This window comes from Leucopleurus acutus (genome assembly GCF_964270905.1).
Source record: "Leucopleurus acutus genome assembly, chromosome: 12".
NCBI lineage: Eukaryota > Metazoa > Chordata > Mammalia > Artiodactyla > Delphinidae > Leucopleurus > Leucopleurus acutus.
In genome coordinates this window covers 72994785-73012745 of record NC_139154.1, presented here as the reverse complement: position 1 = coordinate 73012745, position 17961 = coordinate 72994785, and the positions used below count along the sequence as shown (strand labels likewise).

Sequence of the window (17961 nt, the reverse complement as noted above, 5' to 3'; positions counted from 1 at the left end):
GGAAAGTTTTTGAGTGGGAATACATTTCTATACTTACAAAAGAAGTAGAAAGAAAATTAGACTTATTTTGTGGTTTTCCTTCGGTGAAATTCACAAACTCTGTGAAGTAATGAATAATCGAACACTTTAATGACACAGAGATGTTATTTCAGAAGGAAAATATACACAAAAACAAAACTGACTTCTAAAAACCAGTAAAGAAAGAATATCATAATCATTAATTATTGTAAACATTTAAAAATGTACACAATTTTGGTGCTTAATACTTTTCTAAGCAAATTTGAAAGATTATGTATTATTTTGATATACATGAAGGGGAAGATGATTTAAAGCACAGGAGAATTTTAAAGATAAAGAAAATTCAAATCTTCTAATCAAGTCCCTTCCAATTTCAGGTGGGAGAGAGATAAAGACCTTTATCCTAGTTCATACAGCTGCTTAGTTACACACAAATGTCCATCCAACTGGCCTATAAAACAAAATGACAGTGCCAGGTGTGGAGGGCTGTAGTTTCAATTACACAAAGTAGGGAAGGGAAGCCCTGAGATTAGAAAAATACTAAAAAAAAAAAAAAAAAAAACCCAAAGATCAATGATAATCACTCTTGGGGCTTATTTTTGTGTGAGGGCCACAGATCTTTTGCCAACTTATAGGAAAATGTTTCTAGATTTTTCTCAAAATAACTCAAACTTAAAAAAAGAAAAGAAAAAGAATTTCTCTCCAAATTTTCAAATGTGTCCATCTTAGATTATGCTTCATTGTCAAAGAAAAGTAATTAAAAACAAAATGTCAAAATAAAATTGTTAGATATAGAAAAGGTTGGTACAGCATACGTTAAGACCGAGATCTTCTACCATAACCTCTTTTTAGCCAGCAAACACCAGTGCCAGAAAGAAAACTGAACAATTTAGTAGTAACTTCTAAAAAGGCTAGTTTTAGTCATCTACGTATAGGTCAGTAAATTTTTAGGGCCACATATCAGCATGCCTTTTTAAATTAAAAAAAAAAGCAAAACACAGGTGCAAGAGTAAAAAATTTTAATGACCACATTCTTTAAACATTTGCCAAGTTCATGCCAAGTGTGCTCTTTGGAAATAATAACAGAGGCTGGACTAAAATATTCTTATCCCAAGCCTCTTAGTTATATCTGACTTGTAACAAACTTTCATATAAGTATTTTAATATATCAATATTTCCTGAATAAGAACCAATTGTATAGCACAGGGAACAATACTCTGTAATGACCTATATGGGAATAGAATCTTAAAAAAAGTGTATATATGTATAACTGATTCACTTTGCTGTAAAGCAGAAACTAACACAACATTGTAAACCAACTATGCTCCAATAAAAATTAATTTTAAAAATATTTCTTGGCATTAATGCAAAGATTAATCTGGCTTCCCAGAGAAATACTTAAGAACCACTGAACTACCAGAATGGAAGAACTGAAGACAGGTAGAGAAACAAACCAGGTGTGAAATATTAGCAAAAACTAACATCTGCAAATAGAAGTCTGTTGTGGTACTGATGACATCCGTTATCCTGGGACATTCTGTGCAGACATCCTAGTATCACATATTCACGTTTCAGTGAAATAGTAATAGAACAATATACTAAAACAGTCTTCCAAGTAGAACGACTGCAGGTAACTGGAATAAGAATTTTTAAAAAATTCTGCAGGGCGGAGCGGGGTGGGGGGAACTGTTGCATTTTCCCCGACTTCCATTTGAAATAAATGAATTAATTACCATACGGTAAGTATCACAAGAGCCCAATTTCTACTGGCCTCCCGTGGATAGCAAGACTTCTCAGCAGTGCACTCCCCAAAGGAAGAAGGACTGCAAATATTCATTACTTTGAGATTATAAATATGTTTTTCAATGTAGGAAAACCGATCATAAAATCTCATGTTTTGGGGTCTTAAATTACAGCCGTAATACATCAAAACTGTAAAGGATATTCTGCATAGAGCGTCGTTAACATCTCACAGGCCAAACAGCCCTCTCAGAAACAACTCTGAAGGAAAAAGAGCTGTGCGTATATGTTATGTACTGTGTGTGTATACAAGGGAGAAAGAACGAATATGAGAGAGGGAACTCATATCCGCAGTACAACTGGTTGTGTAGGTAGGGTGTGTAATACTCCTTGAAGGACAGAAGGCTGCTGGTGGAGTTAAGAGCTGCAGAGGACTTTCCAAAGAAGACAAATGTGTGCGCCTGACGTGGTTCTAGAAAAGCTTCTTCCACAGGGTGGGAGTGTTGCTAAGGTATAGTGCGACAGATTTTTAAAGGGGAGAGCAAGTGACCGCTGGATCCCGGAATGCGTAGCATGGAGGGCACATCCACAGAACGTGTCTGATAACACTTGCCGTTTGAATGAATGAACGCGGGGTCGATGAAGCTTTGGATTGGGGAAGGAGGCATGCGCCCGCAGAGGAGGTTCTAGGGGGAAAAAACGCAGAATACTGAGGGAAGGGGCTGAACCCTTAAGTGCCAGGAGGAAGAGAGATGGCTACCGAGTTCGCGAGGGCACTGACCAGAGAGAACTCGGTGCCGGGCCAGTTGACGCGGAAAGGGATGTCATCGCTGAGCTGGGGGAGCGCTCGGCCGCCGCCGGACGCCTCTAGGAGACCGCAGAGTACCAGTAACAGCGGCCCGCCTGGGACCAGACTCCGCGCGCCGCCGCCTCCTTCCTCCATCCTCCGCCGCCGAGCTCTCCAGCCGCCGCCACAACCCCCTCGGCCCACAGTGGAGAGGAGAGGGGTAAGGAGGAGGAGGAGGAGGAGGAGGCGGCGGGACTACCAAGCGCCCAGGCAACCCGGGCCCCAACAGCCGCCACGTCTCCTTCCGGAGAGCCCAGCAACACCACCCCCGCCCCCTAGGACTTCCCGCCACCGTTTCCGGGGCAGGCGGTATATCAACATCCGGGGTCGCCGAGCCGTCCGCCTACGGAAGCCGGGACGCCGGCCGGGCTTACCTTGTCGCGCGCAACCGCAGTCTCGTGGCTGGGAGCGAAGGCAGCGGCTTCCCGGGAGCGGACGCGCGAAGAACGGGCCTCGGACCAGCCCTTTCGGCGGCGGCGAAGTGGCGGCACGGAGAGCTGGTGAGTCCGGGAGGCGGCGGCTGTTCCCTTCCGCCACCCGCGCGGCTCTCCACCGGCTGGGCAGCGGCTTGGCGCTCGTGGAGCAGCTACAGGAGAGTGTGAGCGGGGCGGGTGCTGGTCTTCAGATGAGAAAATTCGAGGTGGCGAGGAGAAGTGAGAAGTGGCGGTGTTCCTGACTGCTCTACCCTCTCGCTGCTTTTCCTTTTCTTCGCACGTAGCTTCTGTACACTTCATCTTTCCCGCTGGAAGTTTCTCTCCGCCTCTTTTGCTGTGGGCCGCGGTCACCTCACTACTTCCAGCTCCTGACTAACGCAGGGCGGGGGTTGGCTCAGTCTCCGCAGCCATGGTTTCGGGGATACCCGAGCCGAGGAAACCTGTCGTCCCCTCGTATAAGAATACTGCAATTCTCCGAGGATGGCCTAGATGGAGAATCTCCTTGTGGGAAGGGCAGCTAGATAGCTCAGCCCCTACATATTTTGCTTTACGGGAGTCTCTTTCATCCCAGAGTTGAAGTGTTGGGTTGCTGTTTTTTTTTTTTTTGGGGGGGGGTTGCTGTTTTTTTAAGGAAGCCGATAAGTTGCTTTATGTGGGGTTCAGGGCCAGGTGAATGTGAGGTTATGAACTCACATGAGGTTCAGATATCTCTGACTTTATTCAAAACACAAAAAGTTTTGGATTCCCCTCCCCATCTTAAAAAAAAAGCCGTTGTTTTCATCTCTAATATAATGGGTTATACAGTGTTAGTTCTATAGCACCTATCATTGTCTTTCTGGAGGTGGGAAAAGCTAGACCTCCGTGCTAGATCTGCTAAAGACTGTGTCGCCCCTTGTGTGTCGTCGTCCCTCCCACCCCCCGCGCAATTTGAGCCAAGTCAAAAAGCAGGAAGAAGGGCTTCCCTGGTGGCACAGTGGTTGAGAGTCTGCCTGCCGATGCAGGGGACAAGGGTTCGTGCCCCGGTCCAGGAAGATCCCACATGCCACGGAGCAGCTGGGCCTGTGAGCCATGGCTGCTGAGCCTGCGTGTCCAGAGCCTGTGCTCCACAACGGGAGAGGCCACAACAGTGAGAGGCCCGCGTACCGCAAAAAAAAAAAAAAAAAGAGTGAATATAGCTAGTGGGAAGCAGCCGCATGGCACAGGGATATTGGCTCGGTGCTTTGTGACAGCCTGGAGGGGTGGGATAGGGAGGGTGGGAGGGAGGGAGACGCAACAGGGAAGACATATGGGAACATATGTTTATGTATGACTGATTCACTTTGTTATAAAGCAGAAACTAACACACCATTGTAAAGCAATTATACCCCAATAAAGATGTTAAAAAAATAAAAAAAAATAAAAAAAAAAGCAGGAAGAACAGTCTGTTTTTCTATTTTTTGTTTTAAAAATTTCCTTTTTTAAAACAAAAGGAATCCGCAGCATCAAAGAAAATTACTTTTTTCCAGAATTGAGGTATTGTTCATTAATTTATTTACTTATTAATGCTTAATACGTGTGCAAACACTGGGATTGTTAAATGGCAAATAAATGGGTCTCTGTCCTCTTTCTCTCATGGTCTAACAAGGGAGATTACACAGACAAATAATGGTAACCTATTGTGATATAATAAAGTAGTTAACATTTATATAGCCTTTCTTCCGTGCACTAATGTAAGTACTTTATATATGTTATGAGGCAGGTACTATAGATTATACAGTAGAGAGATGTTAGAGTGAAGATATAAAGAAGGGCAGAGATTGGACAGGAAAGGCTTCCCAGGAGAGGTGACATTAGAATTGAGGTTTTAAGGATTTTAGGAGTTCATCAGGCAGGTGGGGAAGTGCATTTCCAGCACCATCCTTCTAGATGGTCCGTTAGGGCTTTTCGGTGTAGTCAGCAGATAGTGTGGGATGGAATCAACAGCAGGAGATTAGTGCTCTCCTAGAGGAACAGAGGCAGTCAGTTCAGATTAATTCAGTTCATTCAGTTCAAGATTAATTCCAAATGGATTAGGTATTTAAATGAACAACAAAAAGAAAACAATAGAAGAAAACTTAGGAGAATAATTCAATGATCTTGGTGTGTAAGATAGGAAATCCTGAAGTCATGAAGGAAAAGAGATGTATTTGACTAAATAAAAATGAAAAATATTTGTCTGCCCTGGTTTAGTCTCTGGGTCTATAGTGATGGAAGCTGCCTCAATAGAGCTTATGTTCAAGTAACAGATAAAAAACAAGTAAGATAATTTCTGGTAATGGTCACTGCTGCTTAGAAACTAGGGTTGTGTGAAAGAGAATGCTTCTGGGACATGCTGCTCAGGTAGATGGTCAGACTTGTGTGAGGAAGTGACATTTGAGTTGTGACTTGAAATGGTGAAGAGGAAGCCACACAGCAATTTCCAGCAGGAAAAGCTTGGTGTGTTGGAGGGACAGAAAGAAGGCTAATGTTGCTGGAGTGTAAGAGCAAAGTGGTAGGAGATGGCCAGCTGGACACAGATCTGTAAGTAGGAGAGTAATGTGGCCTGATGTACATTCGTGAAGATCATTATGGTTGCTGTGTGAAAAACCGATTATAGAGAATGTTATTGGCTGAACTGTGTTCCCCAAAAGGATATGCTGAAGTCCTAACTCCTGGAACCTGTGAGTGTGAACTTATTTGGAAATAGGGTCTTTGCAGATGGAAAGTTAAGATCATTGAACTCAGGTGGGCCCTAATACAATGACTAGTGTCTTTATAAGAAGAGGGATATTTGGACACAGACAGATATACAGAGAGAATGCTCTGTGAGGATGGAGGCAGAGATTGAAGTGATGTGTCTACAAACCAAGGAACGTAAAGTTTGCCAGCAACCACCAGAAGTTAGCAAGAGGTAAGGACAAATCCTCCCATAGAGGTTTCATAGAGATCGTGGCTCTGCTGACACCTTGATTTCAGACTTCTAACCCCCAGACCTGGGACTTTCCTGGTGGCACAGTGGTTAAGAATCTGTCTGCCAATGCAGGGGACATGGGTTCGAGCCTGGGTCTCGGAAGATGCCACATGCCGTGGAGCAACTAAGCCCTCAGCATGTGGGCTTAGTTGTATGGCAGCCCTAGGAAACTAATGGAGGGGCAAGTATGGCAACAGGGAGACCAGTTAGGAAGCTGGTAGCAGCAGAGGTGGGGAGAAGTGGCCTAATTTGGATATATTTTTCAGCTACAGCATCTTGAATTTGCTGGTGGATTAGATGTGACATGTTCTTACAGAGATGAATTAATGATGATGTCTAGATATGTTTTATGAGGAACTGGTGGTGCAGTTTACTGAAAAAGGGAAGAGAAGAATGTGGACTGATGGGAGCCCTGTGTTTTTGTCTGTTTTACTTTTTATTTTGAAGTGATTTCAAACTTATATAATAGTTGCAAGAATCCAACCTAGATTTCCCCAGTTGTTAACATCTTACATATGTGGTTTGATTACAATAAGAGTAATTTCTGAATCAAGGGTTCTGTTTTGGACATGTTAAGTTTTATTATTTTTTAAAATTTTTATTGGAGTATAGTTTATTTACTGGACATGTTAAGTTGTAGATATCAGTTAGACATCCAACTGCAGCTAACATGTTGGTTAAATAAACCTGAAGCTCAGGTAAGGAGGTCAGAGCTGGAGTTATAAATTTTGGCGTTATTAGCATATAGATTTACTGAGAGCCATGGTTCTGGCTGACATCATTTAGGGAAAAAATGAGGATAACAAAGGGAAGATGAGTCATTGCAACATTAGATACTGAACAGCATTGAAGAATTAACGAAATGGACTGGGGAGGTGTGCCCAGTAAAGCAGAAAGAAAATCAGAAAACTGAGATATCAAGGAAGTCAAGAGAAAGAAGTGTACCATGGGAATGACCAGCTAGCTGAGTCAAGTAAATGCTGCTGAGGAGTTGTGGAAGATGAGGATAAGCAGGTAACCACTGGATTTGACAGCATGGAGGAGGAGCAGAGGGGAAGAAAGGCTTGATTGGATTGAAGTGGAGGCTTTTTTATGTGTATGTTAAATTAAAGACATTATGTTTTTGCATTTCAGCAGAATATACACCAGTTTCTCAAAACCTTGGCAATATTGACATGTTGGGCCAGGAAAATCCTTGTTGTGAGGGGCTATCTTGTGTGTCGTATAACGTTTAGGAGCATACCTGGCTTGTGTCCACTAGATGCTAATAGCAACCCCGCCCTCCCCCCTACCCCCAGCCAAGTTGTGACAACCAGAAATGTCTGCACACATTGCCAAATGTCCCTTGGCAGGCAAAATGGCCCATGGTTGAGAATCACTGGTTTAGACTTTTAAATGAGAGGCTTGAATATTGATGGTAAAGTTTTAGGCATTAGCTCACTGAGTGGGAAGATATTTAGAGGCAAGCAGGGGACCTTTCTAGCACTCTAAAAATTTTGCAGTGTAGTGAACACCTACTTTGCCTATGATGCCTGTTTGTGTTGTATCTTTTGATGATTCCAGAAGGCACTTAATCTTACCTCGCACTGATGTCATCATTATGCAGTTATCATCATAGAGAATTTTGAATGTAACTATGTAGAAGATTGTCCTGAATCTGTATTAACACCATCATTGCCTAGAAATTATTTTGAAAAAATAGTCAATTACTTCATTTAATAGTCTCTTGATTTTTTCTCATGTAAATATGGTACAGAATACACAATCTTAAATTTTGTTTATTTTAAATTTCTGCTTCATGGATTCCAGAAAAATTCCCCTTTATTTGGCAAAACTACGCTTTTCTGCACACAAGGGAGTTAGTCTTAATGTGGCAGTTTTCAATTAGCTGCAGAACTACAGATCTGGGGAGAGATCAAGAAAGTTGTGCAGTTATTCATCTAATAAATGTGGTTTGGAAGCACTGTCCAAAGTACTAAGGGTGCTATAAAAATGACTTAGATATTAAAAAAATGACTTAGATATAGATCAAGTCCACCAAAATATTACCACCTAAGAAGGGAGACAGGACTTGTAAATAACTAATTATATATATATATATATATTTTTAAACATCTTTATTGGGGTATAATTGCTTTACAAGGGTGTGTTAGTTTCTGCTTTATAACAAAGTGAATCAGTTATACATATACATATGTTCCCATATCTCTTCCCTCTTGCGTCTCCCTCCCTCCCACCCTCCCTATCCCACCCCTCCAGGCTGTCACAAAGCACCAACCCAATCTCCCTGTGCCATGCAGCTGCTTCCAACTAGCTATCTACCTTACCACGTTTGTTAGTGTGTATATGTCCATGACTCTCTCTCGCCCCGTCACAGCTCACCCTTCCCCCTCCCCATAACCTCAAGTCCGTTCTCTAGGAGGTCTGCGTCTTTATTCCTGCCTTACCCCTAGGTTCTTCATGACATTTTTTTTTCTTAAATTCCATATATATGTGTTAGCATACGGTATTTGTCTTTTTCTTTCTGACTTACTTCACTCTGTATGACAGACTCTAGGTCTATCCACCTCATTACAAATAGCTCAATTTCGTTTCTTTTTATGGCTGAGTAATATTCCATTGTATATATGTGCCACATCTTCTTTATCCATTCATCCGATGATGGGCATTTAGGTTGTTTCCATCTCCGGGCTATTGTAAATAGAGCTGCAATGAACATTTTGGTACATGACTCTTTTTGAATTTTGGTTTTCTCAGGGTATATGCCCAGTAGTGGGATTGCTGGGTCATATGGTAGTTCTATTTGTAGCTTTTTAAGGAACCTCCATACTGTTCTCCATAGTGGCTGAACCAATTCACATTCCCACCAGCAGTGCAAGAGTGTTCCCTTTTCTCCACACCCTCTCCAGCATTTATTGTTTCTAGATTTTTTGATGATGGCCATTCTGACTGGTGTGAGATGATATCTCATTGTAGTTTTGATTTGCATTTCTCTAATGATTAATGATGTTGAGCATTCTTTCATGTGTTTGTTGGCAGTCTGTATATCTTCTTTGGAGAAATGTCTATTTAGGTCTTCTGCCCATTTTTGGATTGGGTTGTTTGTTTTCTTGTTATTGAGCTGCATGAGCTGCTTGTAAATTTTAGAGATTAATCCTTTGTCGGTTGCTTCATTTGCAAATATTTTCTCCCATTCTGAGGGTTGTCTTTTGGTCTTGTTTATGGTTTCCTTTGCTGTGCAAAAGCTTTGAAGTTTCATTAGGTCCCATTTCTTTATTTTTGTTTTTATTTCCATTACTCTAGGAGGTGGGTCAGAAAGGATCTTGCTGTGATTTATATCATAGAGTGTTCTGCCTATGTTTTCCTCTAAGAGTTTGATAGTTTCTGGCCTTATATTTAGGTCTTTAATCCATTTTGAGCTTATTTTTGTGTATGGTGTTAGGGAGTGATCTAATCTCATACTTTTACATGTACCTGTCCAGTTTTCCCAGCACCACTTATTGAAGAGGCTGTCCTTTCTCCAGTGTACATTCCTGCCACCATTATCAAAGATAAGGTGTCCATATGTGCATGGGTTTATCTCTGGGCTTTCTATCCTGTTCCATTGATCTATCTTTCTGTTTTTGTGCCAGTACCATACCGTCTTGATAACTGTAGCTTTGTAGTATAGTCTGAAGTCAGGGAGCCTGATTCCTCCAGTAATAACTAATTATATTAAAAGTGAGAAGCGTTGTTAGAGAAGTACTGTGCAGATAAAGTATTGCAGACATTCAAAGGAGGGGGTGATTACCTCTAGCAAGGGATGAGAAGAAGGAAGCATGGAAACCAATAAAATAGTCTCGGCATTTGTATAGGACCTTAATGGATGGTAGGAATCGGATTTACAGAGCTGGGAGAGGCCTATTCTAAGGGATGAAGGAGCATGAACCCAAGACATAGAGATCAAAAATAATTTGGTTTGAGTATGAGAATGACATAAGGAATTTAATATGTGACAAGGGTGTCATTTCACTTTTGTGGGAAAAGGATGTTTTAATCAATAAATGCTGATAGTGGAATTTGCTATTCATCTATAGGAAAACCAACTAGATCACCTTATCATAAATTATATAAAAAGTAAATTGTGAGAATTCTCTGGTGGTCCAGTGGTCAGGACTCCACGCTTTCACTGCTGAGGGCCCGTGTTCGATCCCTGGTCGGGGACTGTAAGCCAGGCAGCGCTGCCAAAAAAAAGTGAATAAATTGTAAATGAGTTAAAGATATTTCCATATGAAGCAATTAGGAGAATATTCATATAATTGGAGTAGGGATGGTATTTTTTAGTAAGACAGGAAATCCAGATACTGTAAAAGGAAAGACAGACCTGCTATAATAAACTTTTTTAAGTTCGCAATTTTTTTTTTTTTTTTTTTGCGGTACGCGGGCCTCTCACTGTTGCGGCCTGTCCTGTTGCGGAGCACAGGCTCCGGACGCACAGGCTTAGCGGCCATGGCTCACGGGCCCAGCCGCTCTGCGGCATGTGGGATCTTCCCAGACCGGGGCACGAACCCGTGTCCCCTGCATTGGCAGGCGGACTCTCAACCACTGCGCCACCAGGGAAGCCCAAAATTAGTAATTTTTAAAGTTAAAAATACGCAAACCTTTTGGCCTAGTGATTTTACTTTTTGGACTTTCTCCTTTAAATACAAAAGCCCTGACACATAAGGATGTATGTATAAAGATAATTCATTGTGGCATTAGCTGTAATGGCAAAAAAAACCACTGGATATCTGATTTTCTAATAATAAGGCAATGGCTGAATAACTATATGCAAACTCTGTACAACTGAATAGTGAGGTGGTTAGGAGCAGGGGCTCAAGAGTTAGGCTAGTGAGATTCTGATCCTACCTACTACATGTGTGACATTGGGCACGTTACTTAACCTCTTTAGAGCTCAGTTTTCTTACCTTTAAAATGGAGAAAATAACAAATATGAGATGTAAGAACTATTATGAAGATTGAGATTTATTATGTATTTCATTCATTTAATAGATGTGTCCAGGCACTATTTTAAGCGCTTTATAGATACAAATTTATATAATTGATTTATTCCTTGTAATAACCTCAGAAGTTAAATTTTATTGTTTCCTCATTTTACTGATTAGGAAACTGAAACGCAAGAGAGGTTAATATGTTCTAATATAATTCACACACAGGTATAAAATTGTATATCTGTGCCATGTTATAAAATATGGTTGAATAAAACTTTAAATTTTTTTTCTAGTTGAAATTTTTCTGAGACAGAAATGAGAACCAACCACTTGGGCTTTGAGTTAAAAGTTATCCCATATCTCTATAATACTTTCTCATTTAGAGATATAAAGGGCAAAAACCGATAAAAATAAAGACATTTGTTCAAATTAACAGCTGGTATGCAATGAGGTTGTTTAACACTAATTACTCCAGAGGCTGCCTAAGATAGTAATTGACCATTTCTGTTCATTTCCAATATTGATCTTTTTTCCCCTCCAATCACTCCTTTAAATATAATTTACTCTGTGGTAACAAGAAGACTTAAGAGGACTGGGATACACATTTTGGGAAAAATAAATGAGGAGAAAAGTTTTGGCCTTCAGAGATTTTTGGTTAAAATACATCATGTTCACAGGTGACAGAATGCTAGCAAATATCCAGGTGCAAATGTGAATATTGTACATACTCATTTCTTAGGTACAAGGAAAAAGAAAGGAGATTGGAAATTTGATTTCAAATCAAGCTAGAATGTTTCTTTTTTTAATCCTATGCTTTATAGTTTTGTTTATGGTTTTTCCTAAGGATTTTCTGTTAAGAATTTTGTATAAGAATGAGTTTTTAAAACTTCATGTGTACAGCACCTATATATAACCATACCTGTGTAGTATTCTTGTCAAGCCTGGGTATAAGAAAATTATCAAACAAAAAATGTGGCTCATTCTACAAGACAGCTGTCCTGAACCTTGAAAAAAATCAATGACTAGGAATAAAAAGATTCCTCTATAACCAAAGATGTATACTACTATCACATCTTAGAAAAATAACAATGATTTCAACTTTCACCATTTATTGGCCTTTTTCCCCCCATTCAGGATCCAATCAGGGGTCATGCCTTGCATTTAATTGTTGTCATAAAGGCTGTTTTATTTTTATTTTTAAAAGAAGTTTATTGGAGTATAGTTGATTTACAATGTTGTTTTAGTTTCAGGTGTACAGCAAAGTGAATCAGTTATGCATATATCCACTCTTTTTCAGATTCTTTTCCCATATAGGCCATTACAGAGTATTGAGTAGAGTTCCCTGTGCTGTACAGTAGGTCCTTATTAGTTTTCTATTTTATATATAGTATATATATGTCAATCCCAATTTAAAGTCTGTTTAAAACTATAGCAGTTCCCCTTTGCCATTGATTCTAGGGCTCACTATTTTTTTTTTGTACTACTAACAAAGAAAATAACCACTACCAGTTACATTTATGACATGCCATCTAGTGTAAGACTCATCTCAATTTCAGAAGTCTTAAAATGAAATAAATATATTGACAAAATATGGCAACTTGCCCAAGGTCATAACACTGGTAAGCAGTGGAACTGGATATCAAACCCAAACAGTCTTGCTCCTGAATCCATTCTTTTGGCCACTTCTCAGTGTTGCCATTTTGTAATCAATGAGTTATTGCATGTAAGGCTTTTTCAGCATAGTGCCTTAATTACATATTAAATATGTAATATGTGTTAGCTTTTATTATCATTTTCACTGCTTCTGCAATTGGCTACTACTATATGTTTATAACATCTACGTTCTGTGACTTTATTCAGTTTTTCTGTGCTTTGTTTATAGGTTGATTCTCAAGCATTGAAAACCTATAAACTTTACAATATTGTACTTATGCAAGTACAAGTCAGTATAAAATCAAGAGGTGTAATTGGAACTGCAGAGAAAGAAATGTAATTGTATTAATCCTCTGCCACTTAAAGTGTCCTTTTAGCTCCCTAAAATTAGTACTATATTTGCTAAAATGAATCCATTTTGTTCTTGAAGATGTATATATTTTTAAATTTTTTTTAATTAATTAATTTATTTATGGCTGTGTTGGGTCTTCGTTTCTGTGCGAGGGCTTTCTCTAGTTGTGGCAAGCGGGGCCACTCTTCATCCCGATGCGCGGGCCTCTCACTGTCGCGGCCTCTCTTGTTGCGGAGCACAGGCTCCAGACGCGCAGGCTCAGTAATTGTGGCTCACGGGCTCAGTTGCTCCGCGGCATGTGGGATCTTCCCAGACCAGGGCTCGAACCCGTGTCCCCTGCATTGGCAGGCAGATTCTCAACCACTGCGCCACCAGGGAAGCCCTTGAAGATATATTTTGAGCTCTCAAACACTTTGTTCTAATTTACACTAGTTGCTTTCCAAGTCTGTTGCATATCTACCTATCTATATTGGGTCTATCCATCTATCTATGTTTGTTTTTTTGGGGTAACTCTCCTGGGTTAAATCTACTGTTTTATGTTATTCCGTGTCCTCCTTATCTCACATTTCCCTCCCAGCTTGTTGGGGTATACCTAATTAGAAGTAATTTTTTTGGGAAAAGATATAAAGCAGGTAATTTAATTTTCACAGGCCTATAATATGCAAATGTATTTATCTTGCCTTCTCAGTTAATAGTTTGTGAATAGAATTCATAGTTCAATCATTTCGTTTTGCTTGAAACTTTGAAGACATCATTCCTTTGCCTTTTACCATCTAGTATATCTGACGAGAATACTAAAGCCAGTTGATTCTGCTTCTTTTTTGCAAGTAATATACTTTTTCCTCTGGAATGTTTTATTAGACTCTTTTTCTTTATCATTGGTTTTATCATACTTTATGAGAGTATTTCTTTCTAGATGTGGATCTTTTTTCATTTATCCTTCATTGCACTCCATGAGTCCCATTTGTTCACTTATTAAATTTTGTTCTCCTTCATTTTCTCTTTTCTATTCAGAATACCATTTAGATAGATTCTTCCAAACAGAGAGAAAAAGGACAAAAAAAATTAGGTAATGTGGAAGATCAATTCAAGAGATCTATTTCCTTTGACTATCAGTTCTCCTTTTTGAATATCTTTCGTCAGTGTTTCTTTTTTTTCCTGTTTCCATAGTTTCCAGTTGCTCATTTTTAATAGATGCAATGTCTTCATGAATTTCTTTGAGGATAGCACTTACAAACTTTAAACATCTATAAGTTTAAAAGCTCTGCTTCCTTAAGGTGAGTTGATTATTTTCACCCTTTTGTGCTTTTGCTTTTCCTCTTCCTCAAAAATTAAAAAAACAAACAAAGGATTCTTGAACTCTTTGTAAGTGAGCAGGGTATCAACTGTTGTGCCTCACTTTAGAGTCCATGGGTGAAACGCAGGAAAACAGCTGCCTCTTCCTCTTCTCCCTCCACCCTGTGCCCAAGTAAGGAAGGCTTTGTTGTGGAGCATGAAGATGTTCTAATGCTTTCAGGGTAGATTGTTAAATTAAAAAAAAAAAAAAAAGTTGTGGTTTTAGCTGAAAACCAGCATTGTTGCTCCTAGACATTCTGTGTGTAAAGGAGTAAGATAAAAGGTTTGGCTTGGCTATCTAATATACATATTATAAGAATCCTGATTTTTGTCCTACAGCCCCTTTCTGCTGTATCTAGGTTTGGTATTTCTTCAGACTCTGCTGGCAGGAAAGGCTTCTGCATGGCTGCAGCTTTCTTGTGTGTACACATGCATATAGGTGCACCTGCATGTTTGTTCTAGACTGTGGTTTTCTCTGCACTGGCTTAATCCTCAATATAATCCCATCTGCTCTCCTTCTAGAATGCATGAATGCACTTCAGTGGGATTTTGCTAGGAAGTGGAAGAAAATGCATATGCTTAGTTTGTCTTACACAAAGTAGGTAATTGATAGATATATGTTGAATAAATCAATCAATGTTGTTGAGAATATTGGGCAAAACACATCTGTTTAAATTTTAAAAAATTATGACTTTAGAATACGGGTAATTAAATGAATCTTTTTAAAAAATTCTTTTAACTTTGTCCTGTTTCAGGAAAGAATCTCATTGGGGTTAAAACTTACCAGTGGAGGTACAAAATGAAAAACCTGCCATCTCTCACTGTTTTTTTTTTTCTTTCCCCAAAATTAAAGACCTTAATTCCATTTTGTTCCTTTTTAGTGCTTAGCACAGTGCCTGGCATGTTGTAAGTATTCAATGATAGTTATTATTAATGTTTGTTTAAGTTAAACTCTTTTTGTCTCTCATTGGGGAATAATATGTGTAAAGTACTAGGAATAGATTTTGGCATTTATAGTAAGTGCTCCATAAGTGTTAACTACTATTCTTTGATACATGAGCAACAATTTATTTTTTTCTGTGAAGCTTTCTCTGATCTTATGTCCCAGCCTTTCTGGTAAGTAACATTGATTTGCTTGCTTGTGTGTCTCTCCACCAAATGTGGTTCTTGATAGCTGGGAGCTATCTTTTTTATCTTAGTAGTCTTGCTGCATAGTGATTGCTTGCCACCTATCATTAGTCCCTCTTTTTTGCTAGGTCTTAATGGTTGAGGATGATGGTGTGACTGGAACATGGGGGATGTGCACTAGTGGGAAGTGAAATGTGACAAATATGCTGACACCAGGTTGTATGTAGCTGAATACCAGATTAAAGAATTTGAACTTTATTTTGTATGCCCTGGGAGGCATTTTGATTACTGACTAGATTAGTTTCATATTTTAGAAAGATAATTCTGAGTACAGAGAAGAATATGTGCTGGAAAGAAGAAATAAGATTGGAGGCAAGCAGAAGGTGTAAGAAACTCTTGGCTCTTGCCGTATTATAAGGTTCTTATTTTAGTTGAGAAACGTTGCAGCTCATACTTGAAGGATAGGTCTTACCAACACATAACTTTTAAGTCGTATCACAGATCGGCTTCAGGGCTTCCCTGCTCACTTTGCTTTGAGTTATATAAAATTTTAAATAAAATGCTAAAATTTATTATAAACAAGGAACACAACTACATTTTGTAAAAATTGTGAAAATATTTTCTGCAAAAGCCTGTGAATTGGTGATATTTTAAACTTGTTTGTTGTATTTTCTGTTCTGTCCATTGTTCAACATTTAATGTGTGTCATGTACAGGGAAGTAATGTGGGACAACAGTTTTCTTTGGGAAAGGAGATGAATTATGTTTTTAATACACTAAGTTTCAGGTGTTTATATAGCTCAACTGGAGGTACCTTACATATAAGACGTATAGATTTGTAAAGAGTTTGAGGGAGTGGGCTAGAGATTGGAAGTTTTCTAAATAAAGATGGTAATTAAAGCCTAGGGTTCGATGAGTTTGTGCATCTGATAAACAGTAGTCAAAGATGTAAATAGAAATGCAATAAAATGTTCTGCTTTTTTGGCCTTAGTGATACAGTCACTAGTGTCTGATGTGTCAGAGTTGTAAAGAAGAATGAAGGACTGAGATCTTTGGGTTGAATCAGAAAGGGGTCATTGGAGACCTGAGACTACACTGATTGGGTAGAGTACAGCAGAGTAAAATTAGATTGGAGGGACACTGAAATGAGTTGATAAGGAAATAGAACACTGTAGTTTAAAAATTCCTGCAAAGGATAGGAAAGCTAGAAGAGTGAAAGAAATTGTAGGGTTAAGTGGTGGTTTTTCCAGATGTATGTGCATTGGCTAACCACTTATAAAGACAGGGAGGTTCAGTACAGTTAAATAAAACTCCCCAGAAGTTGGTACTGAACTATATAATATTTTAAAAAGGTAAAATGAACATTAAGAAGAATTAAACAACCCTGAAATTCAGTAAAGCTAATTTTCATCATATAAATTTGACATTTAGAAGAATAATTTTAGTACTTTTTCAGGAGTTCAAATTCTTTGAAGAGTAGCCACAGGATTAAAAAATCATTTGCTAATCGTTGAATTTTTTTTTTTTTTTTTTTTTTTTTTTTTTTTTTTGCGGTATGCGGGGCTCTCACTGTTGTGGCCTCTCCCGTTGCGGAACACAGGCTCCGGCTGCACAGGCTACGGCATGTGGGATCTTCCCAGACCGGGGCACGAACCCGTGTCCCCTGCACCAGCAGGTGGACTCTCAACCACTGTGCCACCAGGGAAGCCCCCTCGTTGAATTTTTAATGTGTGCCTAGGGTGAGTTTATTTTAAAGTTTTAGAAATTCATAAAAATAGATTGTTAAAAGCTGAATAAATTCATAGAAAATATAGTCACAGTATTTTTGTTGAAAAAGATAGGCATAATTGGAATACCCTATTTGATACGTAGATTTCGATGTGATATGATGAGAGGGAATTTTAAGCACATTTATCATATAACTGACTTAGAATCAGGGATGTAAATTATAGGAGGATGATGCTTACATTTATATTCACAACTCTTCCAAAGTTATAATTTTAAAAAGATATGTTTTTATGGAAAAGAGGAATCTAATATAATAGAATAAAATGTTGACTATAAAATGTTTTAAAATCAGTCTTGAAGGAATAGATCACCTTCATGCTTTCAAATATTCAGAGTTGACATCACAGCAACCTTCGTTTCCCTAAGTGATAACTTTTTATGTATGCAGGTGGTATCTAGACTGTGCTTACAGTTCTTGGTAGACTGACGAGTGAATGTGTTATTTGTTTGGGAGTGGGGAAAGGAAATATAATAGTGGCCTGGAGTAGGAGTAGAAAGACCTACTTTAAAAAATCTACTCCATTAGAGATTTATATTAAAGGTTTATTTTCTCTATGTAGGGTTTACATTCATACTTTTCTTGAATTCCTAAAACTGAACACCTAGCTAATAAGATTTATTCTCTGAGGAATGAGAGTCTGAGTTATGTGTGTGTGATGAGGGCAGAATGAGAGAGACTGTTTTGAAAGTGACCTCCAAGGGCTATAAAGAGACTTGCAGTTTTGCTAA

General features: G+C 39.0%; 2 protein-coding genes across 5 annotated transcripts in view; one reads left to right on the top strand and one right to left on the bottom strand.

Annotated features, from left to right (window-relative positions):
* The window catches only part of ERLEC1 (endoplasmic reticulum lectin 1), a 38968-nt gene extending 36110 nt beyond the window's left edge, over positions 1 to 2858 (bottom strand). For all 4 annotated transcript variants that reach the window (XR_014326636.1, XM_082851532.1, XM_082851531.1 and 1 more), the window contains exon 1: positions 2540 to 2858. Coding sequence is in view for 3 of the 4 variants with exons in the window: in XM_082851532.1 (XP_082707658.1) it covers positions 2540 to 2701 (162 nt within the window). In the remaining variant the exon portion in view is untranslated. The remainder of the gene's footprint in view (positions 1 to 2539) is intronic.
* Positions 2859 to 2985: 127 nt separating this feature from the next.
* Positions 2986 to 17961, top strand: part of ASB3 (ankyrin repeat and SOCS box containing 3) — a 96966-nt gene continuing 81990 nt past the window's right edge. Inside the window, exon 1 of the mRNA XM_082851530.1 lies at positions 2986 to 3105. The gene's annotated coding sequence lies outside the window, so the exon portion shown is untranslated. The remainder of the gene's footprint in view (positions 3106 to 17961) is intronic.